We start from the raw sequence: 27966 nt of genomic DNA on the forward strand, positions 1-27966 counted from the left end.
ACATGACGTCCCCCCCCTGGAACAGGCCATCCTGGAACAACGATTCGCAAGACTGACCCACAAGCCAGGATTGCACAAGCCGGGCGCACGGCACCCTCTGTCTGGACAAAGTCCTGATAGGCCAAGGCAGTCCAAACACACTGCATGAGCATCCTCTGTCAAAGATTTACACTAACAGGAGCACTGTCACAGTGGCAAATTATCTCTGTTGGTGGAAGGAGAAGGCCTGGCAGAGGACAGTGGGTGGCTATAAAATGATTTTGCTGCAGTATCTTCAATACTAGCAGATGACTAAAATAATACTGACTGTATGGGATAAAACTGGTACATGTATCTTGCAGTCAGTTGACAGTGTGTAGTGTCGACTGTAGTTCATTCCAAATGTCGCAGGATTTGATCGCACAAGCGATTATGAGGATAAGAGTTAGCAACTAGTGCAATAAAATGTTTTAACTGGCAAACCACTGCAAATAATAGCAGTTAACTCTGAAAACATGAGCTTCCCTGAAACAAGAGATAGATTTACTGTGTGTGTAAGGGTACATTATCCTGTGATTCTGCCGGCAAACACTGGCTCTCTGACACTTTATTATTAATATATTAGGGAATATAAACTGTATATCCCTCCTCCTCACACAGGCCTCTCAAGTAAAAGCTAGTTATGGCCAGTTGTCTCTAAAAATGATGAACAAGCTATGTGTTAATTCACTGCAAACCAAATGTATTACATATTCCAAGTGATAAATATTCAAAACAAAAGCAAAAGAAGGGTAGAAAGCAGGGAAATTAAGGTAGGGGCCTCTTCAGGTAAAACAAAATGTACAGTGGAGCCTGGAAAACAATAATAGGCTGACATGAAATGTAATTCCCCTCTGTCTGCAATGTTATTGGCAGTCTCTCCAAAGAATGGTGGCTCCCCTATTATGACTTAACACATCAAAATCGCAGCACAGCACACACAGAAAAGGCCACCTGATGATAAACACAGCAGACATCGTCAGAGGCTTTATCTCGTGGCTGCCTGCAGCTCAACACAGGTTCAATTTGGCTCACAACAATTGATTCTGTCCCTCCTTACCTCTGCTTCAGCTGGTGGAATAAACCCAGACCTTTCTGTAAAGAGCAGGTCTCAGCTGGTCTGACATGTCAAGGCAAAGGACGGGGACGGGGAAGGGGGGGAGGCGGTAAGGGACGTCAATACACCAGAATTGTGCTTGACCCTTAAACTGGTAAGCATAGTTTTTTCGTGGTACACCAGTTTGATTTCACTGACGGTAGCAGTGTGAGATAAACGGAAATTTGGAGAAAATACAAATGGATGAAGAGGCTGTCGCGAGTGTTGTGCATGAACAAGCTTAAATCATGCTGTTTTTGTGGGGCAGTTTGCGGATAATGGAAGTGACAGTGAACATGTTCCCCCCTTGAAAGACTGAACACGGCTACCACTGAAACTGGTGAACATTTAAAGGAAAACCTGAACAACTAAGTACATATTGTGACTGTGAAAATATGTTAAATTGAATCATGCTCACCATTCACCGTGCTGTCTAACGTAATATAATCAGTGTGGTTAATTTCAGACATTAACACCTTAAAAAAAAAGGAAGAGGGTTAAATGGCATCAGATCAAGTTAGGAGAGAGTTAGCACTTTAGTGACCACTCATTGATGTTACAGAGGAATGTAAATAAGAAAATGCTCTTGCACTCACACTCTGTGTGCATGTATGTGTGTGTGAGAAAGCAAGAAGAAGAGGGGTCTGATCAGATCAAGTGGTTGATATCTTCATATTTGCACATCTTAGATAGTGTGGATTGATTGTTATAATGTGTCAGAAGAGAAGAGTGGTATTAACACACTGAGAGTCCAAGAGTTTGTTGTTAATAATGTGCTCAAAGGGGTGTGATTTGATTATGTGAAGAGCTGAAGATCTCACAGGGGTCCGGCTGTAATTTCCCCATTGCAGGTAAACATTTCACCCAAGCACTTGCCTGAGTTGTTGCCTCTGCTCTTTCCTTGCCAAAAGTGCCAATCAAATCCCATTCGAAACCTCGCAAGGTTTGGTGGCGATCAAAGGGTGAAATTCTTCTTTTCTTCCCCCAATAATCTTTAAATTGGCTCTGCTAGTATGTAACCTCCCCCTGTCTCCTCTCCCTCGTCTCCTGTATATGAGTATAAAAGCCATTTCTGATTGAAAAGAAAACTGCTTCATGGCTTGGTCCACTTTTTTGTACCATATTTACAAAGCCAGAGCTTTAAAAGAACACTACACACACAGAAACTTGAGGATATATCCACTGAATTGGTCAGCTTGGTTCAGTTCCATCTGAAACCTTAGTAGCATGCTATATAATATTCTCTTTATAACAGTAGCAAGCTATACACACACACACTTTTTTCTTCCTTGACCACAAGCATTAAAAAAAGTTATTTGGAGACAGCAGAAGCAGCCATTTTGTGGCTAATTCTGTCCTGAGAGCTGACCTAAAAAGTCACACCATGGCTGGGTCTCTCTTATTTGTAAGAGAGCAGAATAATTTCCTGAGCTGAAAGCGAAGGGGTTGAGGATGATGATATCAGATTTATTACACCAAGGAAAAACAATCTGCTATGGAGGCACTCAATACAAAACACCCCATTCATGACAATTATTAATAAGGTGTTTCATTTATTTGCAGTTTAAGCTTCACTCAAATGGAGGGTGTCCCTGCACTCAGTACGCAGACCACCTGGCTTCAAATCACCAATTTCACATGCAGATGCGGCACAACTGATTTAAATAGCATTTGCATATGGATCACATAGTCAGACGGTCGAGAGCCGAGAAAAAAGGTGGGAAAATGCACATCATCAACACGACACTCAAGCTTAGACCAGATAAGCATCATTTACACCACAGACACAAACACAATGTATTACATAGAGGGTTATTTGTGATATATGTATATGTATGATTGTTTTCATCTTGTATCCCAGATACAACAAGGCAAGAAGACTCTTAGATAAGGAAAAACGGGTAACAACAGCAGATAGGATGGTTTGAAAACAAGTTCCAAACCACATAACTTTGATTAAACTGAAAATCACCAGAGCATAATTTCTTGAGAAGGGACAAGACACAAACGACAACGGTATGTTGAGAGCAAAGGCATGGCGAGATACTTTCCGTGATATACACAGACAAGTATGGTCTTGGCAGACCCAGCAAAAACCTAAGAGCACCATATAAATGTTGTAAAAGAGGCAGTGAATGCCTGTGTATTCCTATATCTTTGCTCCTCTGGGGTTATAAATCACAAGTGCTGCTGGAATCTTCACATATCGTGGCATGCATTAACTGAAAAGAGGGCACATGGGAGCTTGCTCCCCTGGGCCTAGTAAAACTCCAATGAGCATCCATGCAATACTCTCTCCAGGCCATGCATTTAAATCATATATTGATGACAGCCCATGATAAAAATGACCCAATTTAGTATCCAAAATCAATTCCCAACCCCAATGATGTGCATCACTGGGGAAAGCTGCCCAGATTCTTATGACTGCATTTGAGCCAGAGACATGTTTTCTCACACAGTGGTCAACAGAGGCAGAGAGTTGGAAGGAATTCACAGAAAAATAATAAAAATAAAAATAAAGAGGCACTTCAGACTTCAGCACAGTGGCACAGATGGGTACTTGTTCTCCATGGTATGATGCTACTTGCACAAAACAAAAAAGTATGAAATGGTTGGCACATTGTATGAGATTTCTAAATGATTCTTTTGATTTGAAAAAACAAAAACAAAAAACATAAATAATGCCACTTTCTAAAAATGTGACCATGGCCATTTTATGAGAGCCTGGAGAATAGAAAACCTACAACCAAAAATATGATTGAAATTAACTTTGCCATAATAATGCCCACTTAGGCTGATAGCAATTAGTACACAAGGACTTTCTTATGAAGTGTAATACAATGCAATTAATACAATACAATATCACTTCATTAATCCCAATGGGGCAATTAGTGGTAGAAGAGCTTGGCATTTGCATACCAAACATTTTACCATGTTCAAAAACAAATACAAAAATGTACAAAGAAAATTGTCAAATTCTAAGTAGTGCAACCATCAGTGTCATAGCATTATTGTGAGTTGAGTGAGCAGAATGTGCATGGGGAAGAATACTTTAAAGGAAATGTTTGTTGTAGTGACTCCTGGATAGAAGCAGAGCAAATTCACCTACAAATTCATTATGAATGATGCACTCTGTGACTTTATCTTTGTGTCCTCTGAAGTCAATTATCAGTTCTTGCATCTTACAGATTTATTCCAAGCGACTGTTATCACAGCATTTTACAAATTCAGCGAGTGCAGGGCCATGGTCAGATCGTGAACCTCGGAACAAAGACTACAGTGCCGTGTCGTCAGGAAACAAATGACGAGGAGACTGTTTTCCACGGGGCCTCCACAGCTGTCAGTGTACATTATAAATATTAATGCCGACAAAAAACACCCTTGCGGTGAACCACTTCAAGTGACAACTGTGTCAGAGACACGTCCATTTATGAAAAACCCTTGTAAAAATCTACAAAGCCATAAAAGAAACTGATGGGGCAATTTAAAATCTCTAAAAAACATCAGCCGGTGAGGTTACAAGTTCAAAAAAACAGTCGTTCCTAGTGGCACGTGTGGCTGAAACTTCTCACCTCAGCCACGATGCTTGCGTTCTTTGGGGCTTGCAGCAGCAAGCATCCTGGGCTCTGGCCAAAATGGTGACAGACTGCAGCATTTCACTTATGGACAAGAAGATGTACACTGATGAGGAAACTGAAGCAACACTCTGGTCTATACTCGTCGTTGGTGACTTCCCTGTTTGGCTGGTTTTAATGCTTTTGTTTTTCTGTTGAGAATCTCTGGCAGACAGCGTTTTATTAATATTAGCAAAGCTATTATTATCAATCCTGCACAAACTACAACTCACTCACGACGCGCTGCTTCGGTAACAGTCAGCCACTGATGTTTACCCTGAGGCATAAATGAGCATGAGTAATGTCACATCCTTCAGTTTTCACGGAAAATCACACCCTACTCCAATTCTTTCAAGTACGTTTTTAAGTCACATTACATTTACGGACTAAAAACAATTCTCCATGAATAGCCTTGCATGCAGCTCCTTTAAGAACCAGCACGTACACACTCCATGCCTAATCTCTGAGAGACACTTAAAGCACATGTCTGCCATCATGATGCTGAGACAAGAGTAATAAGTCTCCAGTTTCAATCCCAGCTGACACTGGGTGAGAGGCAGTATACACCCTGCATAGGTCGCCTGTCCGTCACATCGCTGACATATAGAGACAAACAACCATTCCCACTCACATTCACACCTACAGGCAATTTAGAGCGTCCCATCAACCCAACCTTCATGTCTTTGGACTGCGAGGAAGCAGCATCACCTCAAGACAAACCCACAAAAGGCAGGGGCACAAAGAAATCCAAGTTAAATCCACACGAGGTAAATTAGTAAATGAATTGCCAAAAATTGATTTTTAAATTTTCAGGTTCATAAATGAGACTATTTTCTTGCTCCATATAACAAAGAAATATCATAATTTTGAGGGTTAGGACCACCGATCGAGTCCTTTTCTGACATGTTATGGACCAAGTGATTAAAAGAGTAATTATGAAAATATCTGTAACCCAGAACCATGCTGTGAGGTGCTACTCCAACTATTACATGCTTCAGCTCTTTTTAAGTAATACCCGAGGCTGATGTACAATGGGAAACTAATCAGTCCAAGGATCATACAATAAAGTTCCATTTCCCACTTTGAAACCAATTTTCTCCAAAAAAAAAATAGTATACAACTGCTCACTGGAAGAGAACTTGGTGTATTACTAGAATTACTCTTTAACAACAGCGTCATTATACCATGTAAACTTAGCCTTTTGAATATATGTATACCTCGTCACTGACCCATCGCACAGGCACAATATAAACCCCAGACACTGAGGGCATATTGCACTCTAGATTATGCTCTTTCACTGAGACTTGTTATTGTAACACCTCAATGGGGCCTTATCTGGAAGACGCAGGGTTCAACACATAGAAGACTCAATTTCCTGCTCATTTGTTCGGCAGTCCTCATCATTATCATCGCACTCATCAGCATCACCTGACAGAAATGATATCGCGACTCCCTCTCCATGAAAACAACTTCAAAGTCCCCCAACGCTCAGCACAATGTCCTGCCTGTGACGGTTTGCCGCCTAACAATACACCACTTCTGTTGCTCAACAGCTTTATGACAGATCTAAAGCACTTCGTCTGCCTCACCTCGTCTTACACGCTTTTATCGCCGCGCACCGCATTGTGTAATTCAAGCTTTGTGATAATGTTCATTGTCACGATGTGCTTACCAAATCAATGGAGATCTGGATCGCTGGGAAATACTGAGAAAACCCCCATCTGCCAGACAATGTTACAGGGTGTTTTTCCACATTACATTCTCTCGAACATGATCAGCTGCAGGGTTGCACTGGGAACAGGTATCACAGCAGCCCTTGTGTATATCAACACGGCAATAACAATAACCACGGCTTGTGTGTATTCTTACCTGTCTCATATGAACACTGTTGTATGAGGTTTGCAAGTTAACTGTGCAGCTGTTCTAAACCAGCTACACAATTTAAACGGTTGAGGATTTTTCAAAGGGCTGTGGTGCCGGAAGTGACAAAGTGAGGGCCGGCTGCCAATGAAAAGCCGGCGCCGGCAACTATTCTCCAAGTTAGAAGTCCCAAAGATGTCAGAAAAGTGGAAGAAGAGACGGCTTCTAAGTGTATCACGTAAATGAGACAACTCAATTTCGGGGGAAAGGGGTTTAGGGTTAGGCATGGAGAAGAAATTACGTTAGGGTTAGAGCCAAGATGACCCAGCAGGGCCATATAACAAATAAATAAATGTCACGGTAAAGGCGATATTTCGTAGGCGTTGACAGCTATATTATTCAGCTAATTCCTTGGGCCTGCGCACTAGGGCCCTCAGTGCGTCACTTCCGGCACCAATCCTCATTGACATCATGTTCTGCTGATGAAGAACTGAAAGTTACGATTGAGACAACAAATGTTTACTGAAGTTGTAAATCAAGTGAGACGTAGGCTTATTTTTTCCCAAAGACTTCAACTGAAAATGAAGAGAGAACTGGAGAGACGACGTCCACATCCAAACCATCAAGTACAAATAGGCATGTATGAAATATATATGGTAAGAACAAGTAAACAAAACTGGTCTCAAGTGAGTGTCACTTAGAAAATGGTAATGTGAGGAGACAATTGAAATCACGGACAAGGAATTAGTGATTTTTGGAGTAACATTCTGTCTTTATAGGTGACATATCCTGTCTCTTGGGGTATTTTTGTTCAGCTTATTTTAATCATCGATGTCATTAAATCAGTCTTCATGTGGTGTTTGAAAGAGCTACACTTTTTTTAAATGTATGTTTTACTTTTTTTAAGGCTCCTGTAAAAAAAAAGATATATATATATATATATATATATATATACATATATATATACTTTCTCTTTCGCAGAACACCTACTGATCAATTGCGAAAAATGATACAATTATCTTGACCTGCAGGTTCTCGTTAGGAGTTAGTGGTGGAAAGAGTCACATTTGAAATGGAGCCTTCCTGTTCACCTCGGCGCATGGAACACTCCAAGCATGGGGAATGGTTTACTGTGACAGGCTGAATTTCTAGGCTGGCAAACAGCATTATTCTCATTCCTGGTCCCATTGTCAGCTCTCATTGAAATCTGCTGTCACAGACTGGAGGCTGATGCTAAGCAGAGCTGCTGGCCTTCCTGCATGTGTCTCTATCTCTGTCTGCATTCATACTGGCTTGGCCAAAGTGGTGATGTAAGAAACCAGAGGTGGACGGAAAGAGATGGACTGACAAAAAGAAAGAAGGAATTGTTGTTTGAGTCTCACAATGAACCACTCACCCACCATGAAGTGAGTAAAGAAAAATAAAGACGGGGAAAAAAAAAAAAAACTCTCTAGAGCTCATCACTCATCTTGAGCTGGTAGAGCTCGACAGGTCTGTTTCCTGCTCCTAATATCCTTCATGACAGTCTCTCCATTGCAGTGCTGGGCTCGCTGATCCTGCTCTATCACTTCCAGGGTCTTGGGATGAGGATGCCTTTAACAACCAGTGAGGAAATTGTTTCTGTTTCTAGACACACTGACAATATTAAATTGCCTACTGGTCAAGTAAACTTGATGTTATATGGGAGGGCAACAGACTGTTTTAAATATAAAGATTTGAATTCAGCTAACACTACACCACCATGGACGATTTAGTTTAATTTGATCAGTGGGCCACACTTATTGGTATTGAATTCTGCTTTCAGCAAAGTTGCATGGTTTAAGAGTCACTGTTAAAGCTTCCAAACATTGTAATCAAATTAAATTATTTCTTTGGCTTTGCTCAGCTGTTTTTTTTTTGTTTTTTTTTTTTAATTGTTTGATCGTGTAAATCTGTGTGTGCAGCGACGCACAAAATATCGTCAAATCATCTGGAAGTCTCTGTCACGGGCCTCCAAAGACTGGCACTGCTTGTGTGTTACTGAAGACTGAAATGCCTTCAATAATATAAGTGAATTCATTTGATGTATAAATGATGAGACCTCAAACACGAAAAGCTCCCAAGAAGAAATTAGTTTGGCGCACAGTCACTGAAACAGCAACTCAATGGTACCTGGAAGTGTGTGAACCCACTCAAATGTAAACACAGGCCCTTCAAACCTACATGACTTGACCTTTGGTATCAAAGTATATGACAAGCACACAAACACAACTGCCAAAAAACCTTCCAAAGTGTTTCTTCTGATGTCCTAATTACACTACCATTCTTTCATTGTGACATTTGTTTCTTTCTGACACTGAAACATTTAGAGCAATGTGCAGTCTAGAAGTATTTGAGTATCCCATACACTTCAAAAGAGTGAACCTTTGAAAGTTACATCCTAAAAGTTGGGGATAAAAATCACATTTGCTAAAAAAAAAAATCTGTAACTAGTAGCAATAATCATTGATAGTCAGCTCTCATAAAATATGACTCCACCAGCTCTTGATCCCTGCACATCGTCTCTCTATCTCTGCCCGATCAGTGAGCTGAAATCCCCACATTTTTCAAAAGAATATACATCCAGGCTTTGGCTGGGCCTCTCGAGAACATACACAGACTAAGCTACCATACTGTCCTGCCGTGGTGTGTGTGTGTGCTCTGAGCTGTTGCATGACTCCTTTAAAATGTCTGAAGTCATGTGCACCCTCGCGAAGTTTGCCGGAGAGCACCGCAGTGGAACAGTATTGTGTCTACTTTGTCAAAGCGGCATGATTAACACTGTCTGGGGTCTCATTTGTAAAACTGTGGCGGATATTATCCCCAAACTACCTGTGCATCAAAAGATGAAGATTGCATATCTTTAAAAAAACATCCCAATTTAGAGAGGCGTCTACGTTCACCTACATGCAATTCCCCCCTTTATAAATTGCAATAAATTTGAAATGCTGCACATTTGTGAGCCTCATATCACACCCCATTAACTCCCACGATTAAATGGCAAATGGAATTCCCATTGAGAATATTAATATGCACCTAAATCAGATTGTCATTCAATTACTTCTAAGGGAGAATGGAAAAGTTTGACTACAAATCTAAGAATAGGAATTTCACTGGGTGTGAAATTGATTATATATTTATTTATTTATTGGGTTTGGTTTTTTTTTGACCCCCCTCCAGAGGCTGACATGATATTTCCAGGGTTGTTGGTGGTCTAAGTGGTGAATTTGACACTAAATCTGTCTGAGTAGCTGCTTATCACAGCAGTATTGAAAACTGCTCATTCGAAAGCAGATTAAAAAATGATGGCATGAAGCTTGTTGCTGCAAACTGGCAAACAGAACGTAAGTTTGGAGATGTCACAGCTCACTTTCCAGAGGGAGAATTCTTTTTTTTACACTTTTGATTGGGAAGGGCGACATCAGTGGTATTGTTAACCGCAAGAGAAAATATAAAGATGTCACACAATAACAAAAGGAGGCTTCTCCTAGACACGGTGAATTATGCACATTGCTGGAAACTTCTGGAAGGTTGCCAGGTAAGCATATGCCATTTGGAAAGATATTTAGGGTGACTCGGCAGCACTTTTTTTTTATATGTAAATGGAGGATTTCAATGTCATTTGCCTTTATAGCAACACACAAAAGGTGCAAAATAAATGATTGCACTTTTGTTCAAATGGGAAATTTCAACTCGAGTTTCATTTAAAGACAGAAACATCTCTTTAGCGATTCAACATCTCTGCATCCATTTCGAGTTGAACTGCATGTTTGGCATGAATTGTGCCAGGCTTCCTCAAGCATTTACAGCTGACTAGAGTGAGCATGAGGGAACTCAACCGCCCCCCCTCCACCCCCCACCCCCCACCTCCTCAACCCCATTCAAACTAAAAGACAAATGATCCTTTCTCGGTCCCTCCCCATCCAGAAAGCCGCCCTGTCTATGCAACAGACCAAGTACTGCTGAGTTTAAATGGAAAATGAGCACTGCTTTATTATGCTGCAGTGCCTTGAAATGAATGTGGATAATAGATATATTCACATTGGTATTAATATCCTCAAAGCCCATCTTTTTTGTCCTCCCTCATTCTCCATTTTCTCTCTCACGGGCTCCAAAGTACTTTGCCCTTGGCTATGCCTTATACTAAATAGATTTATGAGAACATTTGTGTCATATTTCCTCTTTTCCGGATTGTCAAGACAGATTGTCAGTGCACCGCTGATTGAGTGGAATCACCACACAGACTTAGTTTCCATTGTCAGGCTCCACATATTCATCTTTTGGGGGGGATTTAACAAGGCAAACTGGCCAATGGCACTGCTCTCAAGGCTGTCCTGCTGCTACTGAGATGAGGTCAGGGGTATGGAAATAGTATATCTGTGACTGTATTTCAATCATATATGCTGTGTGTGCGTGTTCAATATGAGCTCCATCCCAGAATACCAGAAAATGCACACTCTCATTAGGTCACTTGTGGACAGTCCACAGGACAAATACCCATTAGCCTACAGTGAAACAATGCACAACAGCTATTTGTACACACTCTCTCAGACCGTGTTTTTCTACGTCACTGTCTGAACGACAAATCTTAACAAATAGAATGAACACCAGAGAAGTCTGTACTGACGGTGCACGCCAGCGCTATAACATTTCAAAGAATAAGTCAGGAAGACACTTGTTTGTCAGGCAATGAGTAAAAGGAAGTTAATGGGGAATGTATCTGTTCTGTTACGATGCAGTGAGTAACAGTCATTTGTATCTTTATATGCCAAGGCCACTCACTATTATTTTCATTTAAAGGCTAACTCACTCAAAGGTTACGGATGGCTTCAACTCAAAAAAGGCTATAACTGTTAAACGGTAGAAAAATTGTATTGTTTTTACTTTCTTTCTTTCTTTTTTTTTAAACAAAGATAATGGTACGATCATTTCAAGTGCCATCATGCCAGGAATTAGTCAACATTGGATAAAACAAGTACAGCAACAGTGAGGCATTATATTTACTGCTTGTGAATCTTCACATTTAAGTGCTGATTAAAAAAAAACAAAACAAAAAAAATAATAAAACAAAGATCGTCAAGATATACAGTACATGCTGTATGCTTGACTGTATCAATCAAACCTTTAGAATAGCATTCAAATATCTGAGAGCAACTACGTTTAGGTTGGCCCCAACACAATGAAAAATAAATGTATAAAGCGGTAGAAGACGGGTGGGACGGATACTGGAAAGCAGAGAAATGGAGCTTTGCAGCCATATACTCATCACGGTAGCCCTCAAGACTTCCGCGGAACGACCGTCCATCCACAGACAAGACCGTCACAAACGGTTGAATAACTGCCAGATATTGAAAGAGAAAGTTATCTTTGAAAAAGGAGCAGAAAACACTCACTCATTGAACCTTTTTTTTTGACAATTCCACAGCCATAAAATCAATATCAATCCAGGCAGCCTCATTATCTTGATGGTCATCAGAGGGTTAACAATGACTGAGAAATGTTGCTGTTCCTTCTTTTATACACTGCAACTATTCCTCCCCCATTCATGTAAAACAAACAAACGTAAAAAGGTAATGAGATAATAAATGAAAAATGATGTATCAGTTTCATGTACAAATATTTCTTACTCAACTGCCCTAAATACTGCATAAAAAATAAATATAGAAGGCCCTTCTTCCTGCCCACATCCTATGTGTAACATCTACCGACTGATGGCCCAGCCTTCTTACATAATGATGGGAATTTTAATCAAAACTGACCTTGATACAGATCATCTTTGATCACGGCTGAATCCTGAGAGAGAGGGAAACTCTCCATCGGGAACATCGCTACGAGCTGGACTTGGTTATTGTTAACCTCCAGCTCAATCAGGCCACTTTCTGCTCCCAGGCAAGTCTATGGGCCTGCTGATTTCTGCTGTAATAAAATATGCAATCGCCTGTTTTGGGGTAACCTAGTTTTTACTGGAACTGGAGAGAAGAGACGCCCCGATGATAGTGTTTCAATCCAATTTTTCCTATCGGTCAATAAATAAGAGTGAACTTTTAATTGCGATACAACTTGCATTGTTGATATATAAAACACCGCTGTGGTCAAAACAGTAAGAATATATTAACCGGGGTGTTTCAGTCAAGCATGGGCAATTGCTTTTTATCACTGCAGTTTAAGTGTTGTATCTGCCTGTAGTGACATATAAATACAGGGATTTTTCTCCAGTAATTCAGACTAAGAAGCACTGCAACTGGCTTGCTTCTTAGTTTTTCTTTGTTTTCTAATTGGTTTTATTCAAATGCAGCTTCAGTTGTAGCATGTTGCTTCTGTAAAATGACAACAAGCGCTTATCTCTTCTTCTGCCTCTATCTGTTATCACTAAGACACTGTAACAAATAAATGAATAACAACAAAAAAAAAAAAAATGGCATTATCAATAATGCAATACGCAATTGTTTAGAATCAGCTTTCGTTTAAATATTCATGGGATTGCTGGAAAAGTCGCAGAAGTGTTGAGGATACAAATATGTGCCATTTGGAATGGAAAAGAGAAACTGTGTCAAGATCAATGCAATGTAAGGTGGCAATCAAAGGGAAAGTGCACTGGAGGAGAAAGTCTGAAGCAGCCCACCGAGGCAGTGAAAATTATGATTTTTCGAGGGCAATTATTCAGGCCTGATTGTGGTTATTAATGAGGTATATTAATTGTAGAACTTCCAACCATTGTAGATGGTCGTTTAATTACACTTGAATCCCTCTACATCACTGTCAGTGTCTCTTTTAGTCGACGCCTTCCCCATCACGCCACTGATGAGCATCAGAAATCACATCCTTGGGCAACAGGCTTGCTGTGAACAGGTTTGTTTACACCAATTCACTCCACGACAAAAAAAAAAAACCCACAAGAATGAAAGTTTTACAGTTGGCTGTCATTTTACTGTGTTTCTATAGCAATTACTTTATTTAGTTACTGTCTATTATAAAGATGTATTTGAATCTATGTTTCCGTACGGATCTGAGAAGGAGTGGTTGTTGCCATCACAACAGTGAATGGGTTTCCAATTAAAAAAAAAAAGAAAGAAAGACAGAAAGAAAGAAAAGAAGTAGAGTATGTGCAAAATCCCCTCCTCCATAAACTGAAATGAAATTGTATAATATATATTATATTATATTGTAATATATATTGTATAAAGGCATTTGTCTGATCACCGTCAAGAAAAAAACCTATTCGGTGCCATCTCCTAGAGTTTTAATGCGGAGGCTGCTAGGGGAATATGAAAATCACGTAAGACGATCCTTCATTCATGATAAACAGCTGATTCTGAACAAACTCGTGACACGTTTAGTATTGATTATTAAATGTTAAAATAAAACACATAACGTATTTGACCACATTTTAGAGGAAGCTGAGCTTCCCTTTCTGTGGTAAACATTTCCGTGATGCTCTACTGTTCTATAGGCAGTAACACTTTTACTGCCTATAGAAGGTGAAGAAGGGCCAGCACATGGCGAGCAACAGTAAAATGGATGGCAGGGGGGGGAAAAAAGAGTATTAAAACAAACGTCAAATTCACTCACCTGTCTTAAAGTGATTACACACTTTATTTGTTTTGATTCAATTCGAGACATCAGTGTAACATAGGGTGTGTTTGCATTTTCTCACAATAAAGAAAGGAGGTGTTGTAATTTTCTCCTTCATTGAACATACAGAGTATATAGTCACATGGTCAATGAATCAAGCAAAGCATGTTGTGCCAAGAGTATGTTTTTCTCTTTATATCCTCAAGTCTTGACTAAATTGAGTCTTTTGTTTTGTTTTCTACTGTCCTCTGTCAATCAACTAGGCTTCCCCTTAAATAATTCATAACTGGGAAATGACAACGTTGATATAATCCAAAAATGTGCAAACACAGACATCTAAATATATACACAGCATGGAGACTATTCAGACCACTTACACAATGGCTGGCAGTCTCACTCAAGTGCATAATTAGCTGAATTAGATTAAATAACCAATTATGAGACTAACAAAGTAAATAAGGCCGCAGGGATTCCTCCAAATGCTTGAGAACAGAATTAAAGCGGAATTAGTTTATTGACAGGCTGAATGACAGCGTGGTCAGATAAATGTCTCTCTTCTTGTCACAAAGCAAAAGAACTAGCTGCTGTAAAAGGATGAAGCTGCTTACTTAAAGTGTGAGCTTGAGTTAAGAATAACTTAAATTAAGTAGGTATCGAGCAGATTGGGAGGCTTTGTAGCACGCACGGGGAGGTTTCCGTCATTGGATTTCCTAAAGCAAAGCTTTAGGAAACGCTACGTTACGTTACCAGACGCCGCCGTCACGTTAACAAAATGTGTTCCATGTGATACAAAAGTGTGTCTGGTACAATAAGGAAACATGACATTAAATAAAAAAGAGGGGGAGAGAGAGAGAGCAACATACCTTTGCTTGCATCCTCCACATGTTCCAGTTCATCTGGAAAACTTAACACCGTTGGGTGACACTCTTCACACTTCTCAGCCAGGAAATGGAGAAGCGTTGTACTATGACTGATGGATTTAGTGTCTCGCAACTAAAAAAAGACAAATTGGAAAAGTCATTATTTTCTTTTCCTATCAATTTACAATTCCATTTTTTTTTTAAATATTTTACTTTACTGAAGAATTATGGCTCGGTGAAGGCACATACTTTAATTTGTATTCCTCATGACCTCGGTTAAAAACTGCATTTGGCCAAAATAAATGCAAACATACATCAAGAAAATGGCACCACACTCATGATACTAAAGGAACAGTGGAGCAGAAACATTTGCGATAAAGTACAGGACTGTATTTGCCAAGTAAGTGCACATGAGTGTGCATGTGTGTGTGTGTGTGTGTTCATACACAGAAGCCAGAGTCTCCCCCATCAGTGCATAGGAAACTTGTTCCATATTTATTTCCCACTGTGATTACCATGCTGTTCGAATGGCATGCTGGGAAAGCTAATTAGCACAACCCACCTCTGTGTACTCATACTGATAATACTGGCGCAGTAAACAGCCTGCAGTTGGACATGTCTACACCTGTGCACATGCAAACATGAGTGTGCACATGCTTGATTGTTCTCGCACTATCACAGGCACGCACACACACACACACACACGAGTGATCTGGAACAATTACAGAGAGTCGAGGCATATCATCACACACACACACCAACACAAACACACATGCTTTCATTAGATGAGGATCAATCATTTGCTAATGTTGGGTAATCACAATTCAATTTCATGCATTTCAAATTTTAATTTGTCAATTGTTATACCCCAGACTGTCATTACCACACAAAAACAGGAGTATGCTGATTTCTTCTTCTGTTAACTGATACTAGAAAAGTGTATTAAAGAGAGGATGAACCATGAGGAGGAAAACACACACACACACACACAAAAAGCAACTGAGATTGTTAACTAAAAGCATGTTGACTCGCCGAGAACGCCGTGCTGTGTATTTTTAGCTGAGCAGATCTGTGACACACTCCCTATAGCTTCACTGATGAGTTGTATATACGGCAGTAGCTTTACCACAAACTAATCAACTGCCCAAACACGGGGAGGTATGTATGTAAAAATAATAATACAGTTCCAAGAAATACAACAATTACTGAAAATAACAGATGAATCTGGAAGCCTTGTGACCTGACTATCACTGAGATGAGTTGGACTGGGTGAACTCATCAACCGACCAATCGAAAATTTAAATCGGAAACTCCATTCATGTTGTATAACTGTTATTAAGTACTTGAATTTGGCCATATTTGTGAATAAATCACACATTTATATTGAATGTACGCAAGGGATTTTTATTTGCTGAATAAAAGACAACCTTAGGATGACAAGGTTTTACTTTACTCCTGAAAGAGCAATGGCTACATTAGGTTTTACCTCAACCCTTTTGAACTACCTACACAGAATGCATTTGTATCACTGTCATTATGTTACTCCTCGATATGGCAACTGTTGCTCTTATGAAGCTACCCCTTCAAGCAATCCTTCTATGCATTCAATTTTACCTGAGTTTGTTAGTGTTGCCGACAGCGAAGACTGAACATTACATGAGTCAATCTACAAACTAGCAAACATCCATCTGAATATCTATTGACAAAAGATATAAACGTCCTTGACTGAAAAAAAAAAAAAAAAAAAAAAAAAAAAAAAACTTCTATGGGCCTGCAACACAAGAGACAGGGGGAATAACTATGTAAATTGTCCAGGAAGAAAAAAAAAAAAATCCATTCAAACACAAATTAAAATAACACAAGGCCACTGGTGTGAATGCTGGAGCCAGTGACGTTTCCCACTTCCAATTATAAACATTATGCGGCGATGTATAATTGCATGGCGGTAGGTGACAATAATTTAAGCCGTGACAAAATTTCAAAAGCAAAACACAAGATTACGGTGACGCTGGGTGGACAGCTTGCCATCACCGAGTCAACGATCGCTTAATGTTGGGCTCTGCTCAACTTAACGTGAACACAACTCAGTGACATCTGTACAACTTCTATAATATCTGCTCACCTGTCTCTACCTTGTTTCCATCTTTCCCTTTCTCTCCCCCTTTCTGTCTCCTCTGTTCCCCATTTTTCCTTTCACCCCAACCTGTCGTGGCAGATGGCTGCACATTTTTTGACTCTGGTTCTATCAGAGATTTCTTCCTTCCGTTTTTTTCTCTTCACTGTTGCCTCATTGTGATGAATTCTTGGGTTTCTCTTCTCTCCATAATATTATGCCTTGGGATAATTATGTTGTTATTTGGCGCTATACAAACCAAACTGATTTGAATTGAAAGTGTTTTTTTTTTTCCTATATTAGGGCTCAAGAGAAACAACGTTGACATGTTTTTTTGGGTCATGCACATGGTTAAATACATAACACCATATGTCGACTCATGAAGACAGTGTTTGTTTTTGTTAGGTTTTTTTTTTCTGTTAATTGCACTCATGCATTTGTGAGTTAAGATTAACATTAATAGCATTAGCATGAATTAGGGTTCCACTCCAGGTTTAAGAGTGACAGGGTTGTGGAGTCACAAGAGTAAATGTGGGTCACACTGAATACTTGACACTCAAATATGTGTCATTTTAAAATTCCACAAATGTTTCCGGTATTTTATGGATGTGTTCCAATAAAGTGATTAGGAAATAATTATACTGCATGGTCATTATGGCATTGCTGGCCTGGTGCACAGTAAAAGGAAGAAATGTAGAACCAGAGTGGAAATATATGTGACCAGCCAGGCTCCCAGGAGATTTGGATGTCCTTGGCAGGATTGGGGGGGGGGTTAAAGGCAAAGGAGGATTGGCCTGTGCCCTTCCTCTTGCAGCTCATTGCCATCAACAACCACCTCCTCCCTGATGAACCCATTAGGTACCCTAGACCCACCACCCAGGGGGCCATTTACTTGATTGACTGAAGTAAGAAAGCAGACTTTTTTCTTGTCCATCAATAATAGCCCAATCAGCCCCCTGAGGAGTTCCCAGCTCTACACTGACACTCCACAGTGATTCAGTCAGCTTGCAGGAATACCAAAGGCATACTGGATTCAAAATTCTATGGGGCTGGCCACATGGGAATGTATGCGTAGTACATGCCAGATTTATTGATTGAAGATCTTATATTGTTCTGATGTTGATTTGATAAATAATTAGTATGTACCCAGGTAACCTTGATGACTAATTGGCTAAAATGTTAGAAGAAATACATTCTGTGATATCAAAATCACACTAGTTGTATGGTATGAGTCCACTGTGTCCTGAATTGTGTGGCGGTGTGTTACCTTGACGAGGAAACCCAGGTTGAAACCAAATGTCTGGGCATTCCTTGAACCGGCATTCATGTAATTGCCGACCAGCAACACCAACTCCAGGAATCTGCTGAAGCTCTCGCTCTTCTTCACCTCCTCACAAGCGAACGTCACGTTCATGATGTCCGGCCGGATGTTGTTCACCTGCTCCTCAAACGTCAGCTTGAACAAAATGCCATTGAGACGTGATCGGAGGAGCTTCACTGAACTCATCTGAGGAATTGCAATGACAAGACAAACAAAAAAGAAAAAAAGGAGTGCTTGTCAGTAGTTGTACAAAGAGCAGACAAACAGTCACTGTCACGGTTAAGTTGAGGGTAGAGACATTCATGTTAGTTATTTACCCATTTAGTGCAGTTTTAATATCAGTGCAGCTCCTCAATGCCCAAGCAAAGATATGTCAATGCATGGAAATGACCTTTTTTTTTTTTTTTTTATGAGATAAGATAATAGTATTTAAGAAAACTGCAATTGCAGTTAATAATAATATCCTTCCAATGCCAAGTCCTAGCTCTCACAATCAAGTGAGATTTATTATATGACTGGCAACATTAACTTTTCATATGTCGAGCAATACAGAGACAGGAAACAATTTCTATAAATACTTTACGGCACCACCACTCCACATCCACATCATCACTATGTTGAGTCCCCGGTGTAATTATCTGTGTGACGAGTGTTAATGACCTGAAAATCAACTACCCTCTTTAGTAAATGGGATTAACCTGTTTTCTTGCCTCCCTCTTGACTTTCATATATAGACACGGGGAAGCTCCTATTAAACAGATTTGTCATAAATAAATAACAGCCTCAATCAATACTTGTGGGCTTGGGAGAGGAATCGCTGAAGCCGGGGAGGGAAACTAAATAAATAAATTTAAAAAAAAATTAGGAGGGAAAAAAAGAAAAAAATCCATCCCCTTGCAACAAGAGAGGGAATTAAAACAAATGGACAGCAAGCAGCAACCACATACACATTCCATAGATTGCTGCATAATCTGGTGCTTGAAGGCAACTTTCTGATCCAGCCCATGTTTATTACTGCTTGGATTTTTGCATATATCTGGACAAATAGTCTATGAGACAAAAGCCCCCCCCCCAAACACGTCCATGACCACGGCGCACGCACACACAGAGGCACACAAACACTCCTCGCATCTCCCTCACTTGAATTGATTTGTATACAATAAGGAGGGAAATCACAATGAAAGCAAGCGCGCTGATGACAGCTCGGGCAGAGAAGAGCTTAAACACGGCTTATTTCCCAAGGGAACTGAATGGCTCTACGTCGAGGAGCCACTAGATCAGATGTGGTCACAACATTAGTGAGATCATGAGGGGAAACTCCTGCTTCATTACATATCCTTAAAAGACATCAGCAAAAAAATAGCCTCCAGCAAAGTAAAGAGAATAACTTGGCAGACAGGGCACATCTGCAATCCTTGAATATGAAATAAACTCTAATGGGCTTTATGTAGAGTCAAGTTTGAAGTAATGGCCACGCGGCTGGTGTAGTGGTGAGCACCGTGCAGCAAGAGGACCCGGGTTCAAGCCCCAGTTGGAACAAGGGCCTTTCTGCATGGAGCTTGCATGGGTTCTCTCCATATTCTCCAGCTGTTAATATAATTATGAAAATGCCTTTATAATGTAAATATATAATCATACCTGCTAATAACTGATGTGTGGGGTGAATCATTTCATGACAAAACAGAGATCCCTTTCTCAAGTCTTAAATGTAATGGTAGAAACAAAGTTTGTTCATTGTAAGTCAGTTCGAGGATTGGGATATCAAGCTGGGTGACTACGGCGGCCATCTTTTCAAAGAGCTTTGTTGCAGATAGCATTCATAGCCTCAGGGTACGATTTGCTTCACGAGGCGAGACTATCTACTGAATTATCAATGTTGAATAATACTCAGATGATTGAACTAATAATAATAATAATAATAATAATGAGAGCTTACACTCATATAGTGCCTTTCAAAAAACAAAAACAATGCTTTACAAAAAGCAAAAAGAAAAACAGAAAATGACAACAGAACAGTGAGGAGACAGTGGCGATTAGCCGTGGGCCTGTTAGAGGAAAAAAAAGGTCTTGAGGAGTTCTTTGAAGCAACTTTTCTTTTCCTGAGTGAAAACAACTTTAAAAAAAAAAAAAAAAAATCACAACCCGTCATTTTGTAACTTGTATAACTTTTTTCTCCTCAGTTTTACTTTTCATCAAATATGCCCTTTATTTTGTTCGACCTCTGAATTAAACATGCCTGCATTTTTAGGTGCGCATCATTGTGAATAATACATTTCCCGATCGCACCTAAACCAGTGTTCAATCACATGAAATTATACTCACCACGATGCCAAACTGCTCCGACTCGACCAGCTCTTCATATTCACCCTTTAGTTCCGCGAGTGCGTTCAGCTGTTTCTGCTCTGGCAGGTTCTTTATCAGGTTCTGCAAATGGAGAGACAGTGAGAGAGGGGGTGGAGGGGGGGAGTGTTAATGCAAATATAATTTTTTTTTGTCCATCTCAGAACTAAAAATCACTTCACAGATGAGGATGACAGAGTGTCTTGCACAGAATAAGAAAAGAGTGAAGCTGCTGACGGTGGTCGTGTACAACTTCACCCGGTTACATGACATTTTGGGGAAAAGTGCTATGCTGCCCGCGCCGTTTTTCTCTCATCGTGCACTTTTCTGGTGCCATCGCTGAACAAGGGCTCATATATGAGACAGAGTTTCCCATTAATTATCTCCACTGTGGCAGCCCCACCATATTAAATTTGTCCTGCCACACTTTCATAATGAAGCAAATTTCTTCAGCTACACCTGTGTGTGCATGTGTGTGTTCCAGGTGGTATTCGTGTTGTGGGGGACCTAAATCTGGTCACATTAGTCACATTATGGGGACATGTTGTCCGTAAAGGGACGAAAAGCAAGAACTGCTAATTTAAATCATCACGTTTTATGCCCTGGTTAAGGTTAGGGTCGGTCTCCAGGAAATGATGCCTGTGAGAGAAAACCGTGTCCGTGCGCATGTGCACATACATCATCGTTACTGCTCCAGTTTGAATCAGTTTTCTGTCAAGCTCTCGGCAGATCCATTAATTAATACAGATGGTGATGTAATTGGACTAACAGAAAAATACAGGGAACATGTGTGCAGTTTTGAAACACATCAAGTATTTAGTGTGACCTTCCCTTAGTCCCTTAGAGTGGAAACCTAATTAATGCTAGTAATTAGTAAAACCTTTAGCTTTAAAAGGTAAATTACACCAGGTTTATTCAAGACACGATGTTGTATACACATGTACAGTTTGCTAAACATATGAGACCAACTTTTAGTCGCATCATTATAATCCAAATAGCAATGATGAGAACTTGACAGACATAAAAACAACAAAGCTTTTGCACAGAACTGTATTTATAATAATAATTATATTAGATTTTCGTGAAACATAGACAGTGTTTCACCTGTTTTTGTGCGAGTGTCCGTGAATATGCCACAACAGTCAAAATGTGCTTGATAATAATTAATAATCATTGCAGATTATTGTTTTTTTTTTGTCTTACTTTGCAGCTTTTGGTGCTCATTTGTGCAAGTTATTAGCAGTGGCGAAACTCTGCTGAACGAACGCATGGCGGGGGAACACAGAGAGGGGTCGGCAGATGGCTTGGTAGGAGAGAGAGCAGATACGTTCATGTAATCACTTCTCATTGTTGGCTCTTTACTGTGATAGTAGTGGAACTTAGCCAATTACTGGACATGCCAGGCATCTTCAGATAACTGATCTCGTGCCGCACGGCCTCCATCAGCTTGCAACTGTCTTAAAAAACACATAATTACTTAGCTAATAAGTTGCTTCTAAAAGCAGCGACGAAACATCGCACTGCTGGTGGTGAGCTTACAGATTAGGAAAGGTAATGAGAGGGGCTGTGTTTCCTGTAAATGTTAATTATTTGTGTGAAGGTCGCCCGAGTTAATAAAATTGACCACAGTGACTTTGCCCCCCTTCCTTTTCTCAGAGGAGAAGAAGAAGTGCCCTTTTCCAAGTCTTCACAAAGCTTCCTCCCCCATTAGCTTCACAAATATATTCAGCAGGGGCAGACTGGCGCAGGATCACATGGGCAGATGAAACCCAGAGCGAAAACAGACAGTAGACACAGCTACTGGGACATGAATCCAGCTGACCACTTTATAGACCCCAGCAGTCATTGCAGGCACCCCGGCCATAGTCTACTGCCCGCTAATGATGACATCTCTGTCCTTCCCTCAGGGAACACAGCAATATAAAAACTGAGACGCAATGCACGGCTAGCAATCCTGCTTGGGAGGGAGCCATTATATCAAATGTTGCTTACTTTTGCTGAGGCCCCAATTAGGGTCAGCAGCAAGCAGTGGTGCCATGATAATGAAGGTTTTTGATCCTGTCAGCAAAAACATGAAAGACTGTTGATTAAAAACAAAAAAAGCCAGAAAAAAATAGAGGGGGTGGGGGGGGGTGTAATTGGAATTGCATATTTGAGCCAGATGAAGACTGGACACATGTTTCACTTTCCCCACTTTGTTTCAGAGCATATAGATGCACAGTAAATAGTCCATTCACGCACACATTCATAGAGTACGTCCATATGCAGCACTTTTTTTTCTATCACACATCTTTCATACTCATTCAAATGCTGAACACAGCTACTCGGAGCAACTTGGTGTTAAGTGTCGTGCCCAAGGACACATCGGCATGTATGGAGCCGGGAATTAAATCCTCAACCTTCGCATTGAAAGACAACTGTCTGTAACACACACACACGTATATGTATATATATATATATATATATACATACATTGTTGGAAAGCTTAGAAACTACACTTTCACAATCAGTAAATAACTCAAAATGCCCCTCAGGAGACTTGTTTCTTGTTATTCCATGGCTGTGCACAATTATGAATGAATGAATGACATCTAGTGCTCATGTCACTTGGAGCCAGGGTCAATGCAGTTACAATCTTGGGGTGGAGCCATAGCTATGATAAAGTCCTAACACTACAATTATAAGCCAATCTTATATCACTTTATATACATTTTAAATAACCAATTAAAACTAAAATTACTCGGAAATGCTTGAAATGACAGAAACGTCAGGTGACCATGTCATATTGACCAACTTAGCATTATTGCCATGATGGAAGCCCATTTTAACTGGCATACTGTACATCCATAGTGACATACAATTTCCACAGATAGATACACACAAGTGATATTAACAGGAAGCACTGGTTATTAGAACATTTCCATTCGAAAGAAATGTCTCGAGAACATTTCAACGTGTCACAGTTGAGCACGACTGAAAAAAACACAAGAAAGACTAGGTAATGGAAAACCCAAGCCACCTTGCAATTGTCATTTCATTTGTCTGTCATCTTGTTAATTATCAGAAACCCCACCGAGTACAATTGACACAAAGGCAGCGCCATATGTGAGGCAATGTGGGAGACTGGGTGATGATGCTGGGCCAGACTCTGCACCGCAGGCCACCAGGCGCACATAGCAGCCTGAGAGGGAGAGGACTGGAAGTATGGTAACAACACTGCACATTCGTTTACTGCCTTGAGGCGAAGATGAAGGCGCTGCATATCAGCACACGTTCCAAAAACACAGTAACAATCCACTAACAAACCAGCAACAGCGGAATGTGGTTTTTGACAGAAATATGCTTAATAATGTATACATTTGCTTTAAACAAGTGAATGGTGTTGATATGACCCAGCTATATAGCGGATACAATAGTGTGATGCATTTACCTCTCTGAATCTGCCATAAGGTACAAAAGGACAAAAAAAAAGACATGTTTAGGAAATGTCATTTTAAATTTCACGACTCTAAGTGTCATCAGAAAGCATACTGTGTATCCACTGTGAGATCCCCGTCAAGTTTCATGTCAAAGTGTGACAAACAACAGATATAGCTTTGGTTGACAGATTTATTGTGCCTCTGCTGACTGCCACAGTTGAAAAAGCTCCCAAAACTGCCATTTGAAAAGCTGCGGTGTGATCCCAGATATTTGTCATCTGTCTGTTCTGTCTGACGAATCAGAATCAATAGATAATTGTCAGGTATAGTGGTATCCTAAAAAAAAACACACATCACAATTTATTTTTCACCAGGGTGAATACTCTGTGTGTGTGTGTGTGTGTGTGTGTGTGTTTCTACTCTGAAACAGATTAGGATATCATTGTACAAACTACTCAATCAATGTTTTATGGATTTGCTGTCAGCAGTTTAACTTCCATACAGCACTGTTATCGTTACGAGTGTTTTCCTACCACACATTTTACAGAAACTGTATATTATTTTTTGGCTGAACATAAAAAAAACCCAACATATTTGCTCTTATATAAAAGAAAATATTGAAAAAAAACAGTGTGCTACCTCCACTGCAAGGTCTGTGCTTGTGGAATATGAGCACTTGTGAGGCTAAAGGCGAGTGTTGCAGTAATGAGATACAGGTTATGGTTCACTAAACATTATGTAGAGGATATCTGTTTTTCTGTGTCTTCAGAGCTTTCGCTGCCACACTTTGATCTCTGCCGCCGCTGCCGTCAACCGCAGCTTCGACTGAATCAAGTGCAGCACTGCAGATTCACAGCATCCGCAACAACCCATGCCAAGCTAAACGAGTTTAAAAGGCTGGCGCTCGGCATCACTTAGGCACAAAACGCGCGCAATTTACGGTACCACATGCGGAGGAAAAATAGCAAGCGTGATTGATGCTGATGATGTCAACATTCATATCCCAGGACTTGTCACATCTACTACACCTAATTCACAACCGGTGCCTTAATAAAAAAAAAAAAAATACTGTATATAGGAAACAGAGACTCTTTTTAAAGCTTTTATGTCAGAGAGGAAAGCAATTATGTGCATTTTAGAGAGAAAAATAACTATCAAGTTGTTTTATATGTTTACAAGAACAGAGACGTTTTGTGCTCAATACCGTGTGGCTTTGAAATAGCATTTCTTTCCAGAATACATTTGATTTTCAAATGACATTTAAAAAGAAGTATGCATGCTACTGGGAATCAGAGCAGTGATATGTCCTTACAATTATATTTTATAAGGTTAATATAGATTTTGCATTGAGGATAATTAAGGCCAACGTTAAAGTAGTTCAGTCAACAAGGAAACAGAGAGGAAGGGTAGACAACAAACTGAAAATCCTGTCTCAAAGGTAAATATGTTTAACAGTAAACATCAGTCTTCGGGCTGTTATAGTATTAGGGAATCGTCATCCTGCCAAACCACACAAACCCCTCCAATCTTACTGTGAGCAAAGCTACATGTGACAGACTGACAAACAACAAACAGTGACTGATTTTGAAAATCGCATTAAATTAAATGAGAAATGAAGTTTGGGGAGAAAGACGGAACACAGTGAGAGAAAGAGAGAGGGAGAGAGAGGACGATAGACTGAGGGGTGAGGGATTAATTTCAGAGTCGGTGCCAGGAAACCAGACAGACTTAGTAGTGTGACATTAAATGTGTCTTTTAAAAGAAGAAAATGTGTACACCTGAGCACTAACATTGAGGTTAAGAGGGAAATTACAGTAACAAGGTGTATGGAGGGTTCATACTGAACAACAAAAGAGTTAAGCAGACATAGAATCTACAAGAGAGAGATATGACAAAAGTTTCTGAACGTGTTTGTGAATGCTTCTTCTTTGACAACACTTTCATCAGGTCACACTTCGAGTGAACTACGTTCAAGTGAATGTTTGTGTCCCTCTTGGTATTAAATGGCAAAACACGATAGTTTCTGTTCACAGAATACACAGTCACAGGGACCCTGACATTTGCAGCTGAGGGACCAAATTAAAAAAATAAAAAATAAAATAACAACAAACGTCTTTCACAGTGGTCCTGAGAGCTGTTCGTAAGAGTGGGACGGACAGATGACCCAGAAATATGGTGCCTTTGGCCACAGCCGTTACAGACTGTGGCCTGTCGAACAGTAATGGAGGTTAATTTGTTTGCAGTGTGTCTAAGAGTGTCTCTGTGAGTGATATCCTGTCCTTTAAAAAGAAGCGTATTTGAGAATAAAAATATCAAAACAAATTTTTAGTTAGTAAAAAAAAATAAAAATATTGCACTTGATGTGCCTGAGGGGAGGCATGAAAATTTAACTGCTGTGCAGCGTGCTGCTCTGTGTGTGTGTGTGTGTGTGTGTGTGTGTCCGTGCCTGTGTGCACGGGTGACTGTGTCGGATTTTTAATCAGTATTCAACCTAAGGACAGTGTACCTGGCTTTGACCCTGTGGCTAGAGATCAGCAGCGCGGTGATGATCAGTGAAAAGAACATGCACCTTGGGTCCTGGCCATCAATTTCTGAAGAACATTTGATACTGCACTGGAGCGAGCCTCCCCTCTGTTCCCCCCTGACTTTGCTTTGTTTATTCAGTACTTCTCCTTTTTCTGTATTTATTTTTCCAGCCTTACCAAATCAACATAATGTATTTCACATTTCATTGGTACATTAGCATTTGATGCAGAGGAGTTATGTGCCGTGTGCCAAAATAAACCACAATTAGGCCCGTGGGGTGGCGGTGGGGGGCTGCTGGTTCTTCTGCTTAAGCTCTAATCCACCAGACCCAACGCAAAGCCATACTTATCGCCTTGCCCCATATGTGCACTTTTACACCATGCAAATGATGCCCTACAATGTGCCAATGTGCTACAATCACCTGTTGTTACAGCAGAGAACAAAGGCCAGCGCTGGCACTGCCAGACCCTGCAGCCAATGGGCTACAAGGTGTAATGACTGGCCCATGCATATGGATGAGTAGCGTCGTGATCTGGGTGATTGACAAGACAGATAAACAATAATAACAAGCAAGGCTAGTTCGAAAGACTCCCGCGAGACGTGGAGGATAGGCTGTTGCCATGGCGAGGTGATGAGAAGTAGTGCAAACCCGAACACTGATAACCCCGGTGTTTACTGTGAGACAACCGAGTCAGTGTGTGTTATGATTCTATCGTATGTGACACCCTATGCAATTCACTTCAATATACTGTCCACTTGAAAATGATCCTGTCCTTCACAGGTTTTTTTTTTTTTCCACAGACATACGCTGTCTCTTGCAGCCTTAAACAAAGAAAAGTACAAAATGATCAATATCCATGCAGTGGAGGGGGAATATAAGACATTATTTTAAGTGTACAGTATATTAACGTGGAATGATCTATTAGGCATCCGTCATAAACCCTATGCCAAATCAAGTGTGTGGATTTTAAACTAAAAATGTAGCATTGACGAAACATATTCACATGCTTTGCCTTGACATTTGAGATATAGCTATGGTGGCTCTGGTTTGTCGTGGTCATCTTCAACATGTGTCGAGAGAGCTTGATTGGAGTTGTCACATCAGAGGAAGTGTCTGAAGAGCTTAGAGGCACAGATGTGGCCGCTGTGTCCTCAATTAGCATTAAAAAAGAAAGACAAGTGGAACAACCTGGATTTCCAGAGCTGGTC

At 40.3% G+C, this 27966-nt stretch overlaps 1 protein-coding gene across 4 annotated transcripts in view; it reads right to left on the reverse strand.

Moving 5' to 3' along the window:
* The window catches only part of diaph2 (diaphanous-related formin 2), a 338483-nt gene that overhangs the window by 106905 nt on the left and 203612 nt on the right, over window positions 1-27966 (reverse strand). For all 4 annotated transcript variants that reach the window (XM_058649427.1, XM_058649426.1, XM_058649428.1 and 1 more), the window contains 3 exons: window positions 20795-20896; window positions 18419-18658; window positions 15042-15171 (listed from right to left, as the gene is read on the reverse strand). In XM_058649427.1, coding sequence (XP_058505410.1) covers window positions 15042-15171; window positions 18419-18658; window positions 20795-20896 — 472 coding nt within the window. The remainder of the gene's footprint in view (window positions 1-15041; window positions 15172-18418; window positions 18659-20794; window positions 20897-27966) is intronic.

This window comes from Solea solea, chromosome 14 (genome assembly GCF_958295425.1).
Source record: "Solea solea chromosome 14, fSolSol10.1, whole genome shotgun sequence".
NCBI classification, from domain to species: Eukaryota; Metazoa; Chordata; class Actinopteri; order Pleuronectiformes; family Soleidae; genus Solea; species Solea solea.